At 41.2% G+C, this 7,848-nt stretch overlaps 1 protein-coding gene across 1 annotated transcript; it reads left to right on the top strand.

The window, feature by feature from the left end:
- Positions 1-293: 293 nt before the first annotated feature.
- LOC106423507 (RING-H2 finger protein ATL7) lies at positions 294-2,812 on the top strand. The gene is made up of 3 exons (XM_013864283.3): positions 294-788; positions 931-1,013; positions 2,286-2,812. The coding sequence occupies exons 1-3, from the start codon at positions 543-545 to the stop codon at positions 2,587-2,589; spliced, it is 633 nt and encodes a 210-aa protein (XP_013719737.1). The 5' UTR covers positions 294-542; the 3' UTR covers positions 2,590-2,812.
- Positions 2,813-7,848: the final 5,036 nt, after the last annotated feature.

Below are 7,848 nucleotides of genomic sequence, written 5' to 3'. Positions count from 1 at the left end.
AATGTAAAGCCAAAAGAAGTTAATGTTAGAATAAATAAAATCAAATAAAAACAAAAAAATAACAGAACATGTATATATTATTCTTTTTACAAATAGTTCAAGTGTGAATGATGAATCAAAACATCTATGCACCTAACAGTAGTATGCATAAACTCTGATTCATAAGCGAAATAATTTCCTTAATACTTTTTATAACCATATGTCGACAGAATTTTTTTTTAAAAAATATGTAATATTTTGTTGTTATGATGTTTTGTAATTCAATTGTTTTGTAACAATATGTAAAATTATATTGATATCATTTTGTTTTGACATGTTCCTCTTTAAAGAAAGAAATGAATAGCTGACAATTACAGATGGCTTTTACTAACACCTGAATACTTCACCTGAAACTTTCCAATCCATCTCTTTCACATCTTATCACCATTGCTTCACCTCCGATTCCTAATCTTGAGATTCTATCTCTTCTTCTCTCTCTTAGACAAACCAACAAGACTTGTATTTCTTACCTTCGTGGGTTTATATATTTTTCAAATCTTGAGATGTCTTACAGTGATCCAAACCAAAACCCAATTCCAGAAACGACTAATGACACGAACTCGACTGAAGCCGTGCAACAATTCAAACTGTACCACGCTCTCATCTTCTCCATTCCCATTTGTTTCACATTTATCGTCCTCTTTGTCTTCTACGTCATTTATCTACGTCGACGAAGCAGCAGCGTCGACTGGTCTTCTCTTGGAATGCGTGGCGGTGGTAGCTTTGTTTCCACCAACAATCTCTCAAAGGTAACAAGTCAATCTTTTTTTGTCTTTGTCGATTTGGTAGATTATTGTGGGATTTATAAAGATGTTCTCCCCTCTATTTATTCTTACATTAATATTTGATGAGTTTAGATCTGTAACCTTTGGTCCAAACGAATATGGACAGGCTGAATTAGGGCTGAGCAAAGAATTGAGAGAGATGCTTCCCATTGTCATCTTCAAAGAGAGTTACTCAATCAATGACTCACAGTGAGTTTTCATTTTTCTTTTATTTTTTCCTTGTTAATTGTGTTGTCATTTTTTTCCCAAGAATGTTTTTTTTCTAGATATTATTAAGAGAAATTTGGATTCATGTCTATAACAGATCATCAAATTAAACATATAACCATAAGAGAACTTAGGCTATGATATTTGTATAATAATTGCTATATTACCCTTGACAACACTTTTTTTATTCTTACAAATATGTTTTCCCCTTCTACTTTTAATTGATTTTAATTTTGGTTAGAACAATTATTAAACTTTGAATTTAACATGATAAAAACATAGAATTTTTTCTACACATATTATGTTTTAAAAATTTCAAAACAAACATATATTTTATAATTTTCTTACAATATTCTATAAACACGACTTTAAATCTATACTATCATAGAAACATATATAGTATAGTCATATTTTGTTTTCAAATAAGATACAATTTTGTTGTATTCCAAACTATTGAAAAACATAGAATAGATAAATAATATACAATATCAGTCAAATATATTATTTTATGTAATTTAATATACACTAAACATCATTCCTATCTATAAATATGTTCTTTTATATTGTTTACTACTTAAACTGCATTGAACCTTATAAATAGATAATATTAATAGATCAAATTATTATGTATTACAACATATATGGTTAAAATAATCTATTCTATATCAAAAATATAAATAGAATAGTATATGATTATAGTATGTGATATACACACATCCAATCACCGTAAAGGACTGTGATGTCTATTTATGTGGCATAATGACACATTTTTCAAAGTATGGCTATATTTTTCATTTTTTCTCTGCTATGGTTATACAGCAAATTGTCCCTATTTTTAAAGGCTTATCATAAAAAGTTAGTGATAGAAAGTAATCGAGAGAGTTATGGTACGTGATATGTTCTATTATTGTCCATTGCGTGTTGAGTTACTTGTCCCTTCGAACTTGTGACTGGGATATGGATAATGTGTCATCTGGTCAAAATTGAATTGGAACAGTAAGGCATCTACTCTAAGCTGAAAAAAACAAATCATGATCTACCTATCTACTTCGTGTCTACGTTGTTAAAAAATTGACCAAAACGAGGTCATGATCTCATTCAAAACTCCATGGTGCAATTCCGGTTATGAGATTGAGTGATTTAGAATGGTTCTTATTATCCTTATATATTCAGATCATTTTTGGCCTTATAATATGAATATTAGCTCAAAGTAGAATTAAGAATCACTTGATTTGACTTTTGACTTGACTACAGATGTTCAGTGTGTCTTGGGGACTACCAGGCAAATGAGAAGCTTCAACAAATTCCACCATGTGGGCACACTTTTCACATGGACTGTATTGATCTTTGGCTCACTTTGCACACAACTTGCCCTCTTTGCCGTCTCTCTCTTATCCCAAAATCTTCTCTAGACAGGTCCCAGCAGAACCTAGAGACTGTCTCCTCCATCAGTAACTCTGATGGAGGAGGAGCTTCAGCTCAACCAGAGTCCCAGTTAGTAGGCGAAATAGTAAGTCACATCGATGATGGCCAAGAAGGTGACAACGATTGTACATAGGTTTCCGCAGAAGCAGAAGAGAATGACCAAACCAGCACAGGGAGATCTGATGCTTGTTGTAACTGCATACTTGGTTTAAAAGCACAAAAACGTTGCCTTTTGATTATGTTTTGGTACATTATAAACGGGACTATATGTTGTTTTTCTTGAATCTGTGACTTGTAACCTCGTGGAAGTGAAGTGAGAACATGATTCATCGAAAAATGGTGACTTTTTGATGCAAGATTGGAATCCACCAAAAAACTTATGACTACAACATAATCAAGAGATTCCAAGCTTGAATGACCAAGATGATTGTAGGTAGAGATTGAGATTTGTGACTGAATCCAGACTTGAATCGACAAGTTCTTATCTGCAAGCCAATATGATGTAGCGGATCATGTGTTACGTGGGCCTTGGCTCGGCATAAAGCCTTCGCCAAGTTATTGAGCTTTGTTTTCCTTTTTGGTTTTGTTTTATGATTCGATAACTATGAATCTTCATAGGATAGGATTTTATATACTTAGTTTATATACAGAGCTTTCGTCATTGTAAACTTCACTTTTTATTGAATATAATTGCAATTGCAACCAGAGCTTTAATAGCACTTAGAGGAGTACTCTAACCTTCTTTGATCTTGTAGAGAGTATCGTCATCTTCAAAGTACCCTTGTTTGCGTTGAGAGCATCAACAACAACAAGCTTCCTTGATTCTTCAGAGTTCTCTTTGAGTTCTTGTCGAGTCTTTGATCTCTCAGCTTCCGCTTCTCTATCAGTTGGTATCAGACACGGAACATTTCGGGAATTCAAAACCTCTTGCAATCATGCCTCCAAAGAAATCAACCGATGCTTCTACCAGTGGAGATCTTTCTGATTTTCGCAAGGATTTGCTGGCTTTGCAGGAAAGTATGCAAGCAACAATGCACGCTTCTTTCATGGAGATGGGAGCGATGCTCGCTGATCGCTTAGCACGACAAAATCCCCTGTTAGAAGATGCTGAAACAGAGGATGTTAGGTCAATTGAGTCAAACCTGTTCGACAGCAACGTGCTGATGATGACAAAGTGCGACAGTATGACCATCGTTGGGATTTGGCTTTCAAAGTGGAAATACCTGAATTCCATGGAGGTCCTCGAGGCGAAGCACTACTCGATTGGATCACGACAGTGGACGAACTTCTCGACTTCAAACAGGTGCCGGAAGAACGTCGTGTGCCCTTGGTGACAACGAGATTTCGTGGTCATGCTTCATCGTGGTGGAAGCAGGTCAAAATAACCAGACATCGCACAGGGAAACCACCGATTGTTGCTTGGCCAAAGCTGCAAAAACACCTCAAGGCTACGTTCTTGCCTCACAATTATTAACGCACAACGTACAATCGACTTCAGAATCTGCGTCAGGGTTCTCGCAGTGTGGACGACTATGCAGAGGAGTTCTCACTCATATTGACCAGGACTGAAATATATGATAGCGCAGAACACCTAGTGTCTCGCTTCATTGGAGGTCTCCGGCCTCAACTTCAGACTGCGTTATCACAGTTCGATCCACTAACAATCGCAGAAGCCCATAGGAGTGCGGTTACCTTTGAACAGAAACAACAACGATCGTCAACTTGGACAGGACAGTCGACGCATTCTCGTCAAGAAGAGCCAACGACATCACCAACGACATCACCAACGGGGGCAAAAGAAACCGATGGTCAACAACAAGCGCCTCGTCAAGCTGATGATCAAAACGTACGGCGCTCTACACGACCTTCAGCACTAAAGTGCTATGAATGTGGGGAATTAGGCCATCGCCAGTCCGCATGTCCTAAAAAAAACCGGCGTGGGTTAGTACTGGACGCAGCACATGAGGATACTGAGCCTATCTATGATTCATACGGCGAGGAGGATGACAAGGGGGATGACAATGTCGTTCAAACGGTGGGACACACAGGTCACCTTCTTGTGCTTCAACGCTCATGTACGGTTCCGCGCCGCCAGGATACACAGTGGTTACGCACGAACATATTCAAATCGACGTGCACCATCAGAGGCCGCATGTGTACCTTTATCATTGATTCAGGAAGCTCTAAGAATATTATCGCAGACGACGCTGTCAACAAACTTGGTCTTATCCGCGAGCAACACCCCGCGCCTTACATACTAGGCTGGATCAGCGAAAACAGCAGCATGCGTGTTACGCAGAGAGTACTGGTCTCTTTCTCCATTGGCCCGCATTATAAAGACCGTACTTACTGTGATGTCGCACTAGTGGACATCAGCCATGTCATTTTGGGTCGTCCTTGGGAGTTTGATCGCAAGATCATACACGATGGAGCACAGAACACCTACAGCTTTATCTGGGAGACGCATCAAATTGTTCTCGTCCCGACTTCTCCTGCTGCACAGATTCCGCCTCCCATCGCTTCGACCACTCCACCAACTACCTTGTTGTTTTCTTATTCTACATTTCTATCTGAGATGCGTACGGAGGGATTGGCGTTTGCCCTATTACAGACAACACCACATCACAGCATGCAAACGACGCCCACCCCGTCTTTGGTCACAGTACTCGACGAGTATCGCGATGTCTTTCCAACAGAACTCCCCGATGGTCTGCCTCCTCTTCGAGACATACAACACCATATTGATCTCGTGCCTGGAGCTACATTACCAAATAGACCTCACTACAGAATGAGCCCTACAGAACATGAGGAACTGAGGCGTCAGGTCGAAGGTTTACTGCAGAAAGGCAATATCAAAGAGAGCTTAAGCCCATGCGCAGTACCGGATCTCTTGATCCCAAAAAAAGATGGATCATGGCGCATGTGTGTTGATAGCAGGGTGATCAATAAGATAACAATTTGCTACCGCTTTCCTATCCCGCGATTGGATGATCTCTTAGACCAAATTGGAGCTGCTAGATTTTCTCCAAAATCGATCTCAAAAGTGGTTATCATCAGATACGTATACGGCCGGGTGATGAATGGAAGACAGCTTTCAAAACCAGAGAGGGTCTCTTTGAGTGGTTGGTCATGCCTTTTGGCTTATCTAACGCATTGAGCACCTTCACGAGAATCATGAATCAGGCATTGCGACCCTTTACTGGTCAATTCGTCGTTGTCTATATTGATGACATCTTTATCTTCAGCTCTTCGCTAACAACGCACGCAGAGCACATTCGTCAAGTTCTCTCAGTCCTACGAGCAGAAAAGCTATTTGCGGCCAATCAGAAGTGCGAATTTGGCGTGTCTCAGGTTCTCTTCCTCGGGTACGCATCTCTGACAAGGGCCTGTCGGTGGATATTTCTAAAATTGAGGCTGTGAAGTTTTGGCCTGTGCCTAAGACGGTGTCCGAAGTACGTAGCTTTCACGGACTGGCATCATTCTATAGAAGATTTGTAAGCCACTTCAGCACGATCATGGCTCCAATTACAAGTTGTATGCGAGATGGCAAGTTCAAATGGACTCCTGAAGCAACTAAGGCCTTCGAGCTCATCAAGGATAAGCTAACAACGCCCCCCATACTAGTCTTGCCCGATTTTAATAAGACCTTTGAGCTCCATTGCGACGCGTCCAACCTCGGCATAGGTGCAGTTCTCAGTCAAGCCGGCCGCCCCATTGCCTTCTATAGTGAGAAACTAGCAGGAGCGCGAGGAAGGTATAGTACGTACGACATGGAGTTCTATGCAATTGTGCAGGCAATTAAACATTGGCGCCATTACCTTGTTCATCTTGAGTTTATCTTATTCACGAATCATGATGCTTTAAGACGTCTTGATAGTCAGGCAAAAGTGTCGGCACGACACACAGCATGGATTTCGTACCTGCAGCAGTTTACGTTTTCTATCAGGCATCAGTCCAGCAAAACACATAAAGTCGCCGATGCTCTTAGTCGTCGTCATGGCCTCTTGAAAACGATGCATACGCGGGTTATCTCGCTGAGTTGTATCCGTCTGATCCATTCTTTGGTCAGATATATTTTGACGCAGTCAATGGCGTGCACGGAGATTACACTTAACACGATGGATACTTGTTTAAGGCTTTGCGCCTGTGCATACTTGACTGTAGTTTGCGTCTTCAGATCGTCAGTGAGCTTCATAATGAAGGTCATGTGGGTCGTGATCGAACCCTGCAGCTGGTTACGTCATCCTATTTTTGGCCGTGCTTGCGAAGGGATGTCGAGAGATTTATTGAGCGTTGTCATGTGTGTCAGCACAGAAAAGGCAAGGCTTCGAATTCGGGCTTTTATCTTCCTCTTCCCGTTCCAACGCAACCTGGGACAGACGTCAGCTTGGATTTTGTTTTAAGCTTGCCTTGTACACAGCGTGGCTTTGATTCCATCTTTGTGGTCGTCGACCGCTTTTCGAAGATGGCTCATTTTGTGGCTTGTAAGAAGACCACGGACGCCGTGAGTGTGGCAGTCTTGTTCTTCCGTGAGATATACCGTCTCCATGGTCTCCCCTCGTCAATTGTATTGGATCGCGACACCCGCTTTTTGAGCCACTTCTGGCGATCCTTATGGAAGTTACTTGGTACTTCTCTTGATATGAGCTCGGCGTACCATCCGCAGACGGACGGTCAAACGGAGGTCACTAATAGGTCGCTGGGCAATCTGTTGAGGTGTTTGGTGCGAGACAACATCAAATCTTGGGATTCTAAGTTGTGTCAGGCCGAATTCGCTCATAACCACGACCTGAATCGGAGTTTAGGTTTCTCACCTTTTCGTGTGGTTTATTGAACTGTCCCTCGTTGCCCTTTGGATTTGACTACGCTCCCAGACAGGACACACCATCATGGTAAAGCAGTGAAGTTTGTCAACGACCTTCAGCAGTGTGGGAACCGAAATTCGCACTGTCGATTTCCGTTTAAATAAGGAAACTAAGAAAACCCTAGTTTCCCAGAGGACCCGGATATCTGTTAATTACCACACGTCAAGCAATCAGAACACGAGAATAACAACGATAAAGATAAGAAATCGAAAAGAGAGCAAAGTAGATCTTATTCCGAATCTGCGTATGAGCGTTACAACAAGGTATAAGCCTGGGCTCGAGAGCTGTCGGCGAGATTCCTAGTTCTAGCAACCCTAAGACGGCTAAACCTAATTGAGTCGCAGCTCGAAATAACAAAAACGGAAAGTTGCCTAAATCGCTCTAAGTGCTAAGTTTGCTCTGAAAAAGTTCCCTCCTCTGCTCCTCGCCTAGGACTCCTTATATACTAGCTCCAAGGTCGGTTTACGTTTTTACTCTTCTGCCCTTAAGCCGTCATAGCAAAAAATGGAGATATTCCATTTTTCCCG

Source organism: Brassica napus, chromosome A2, assembly GCF_020379485.1.
Source record: "Brassica napus cultivar Da-Ae chromosome A2, Da-Ae, whole genome shotgun sequence".
Classification (NCBI taxonomy): domain Eukaryota; kingdom Viridiplantae; phylum Streptophyta; class Magnoliopsida; order Brassicales; family Brassicaceae; genus Brassica; species Brassica napus.
This window is presented reverse-complemented; position numbering and strand designations above follow the sequence as displayed.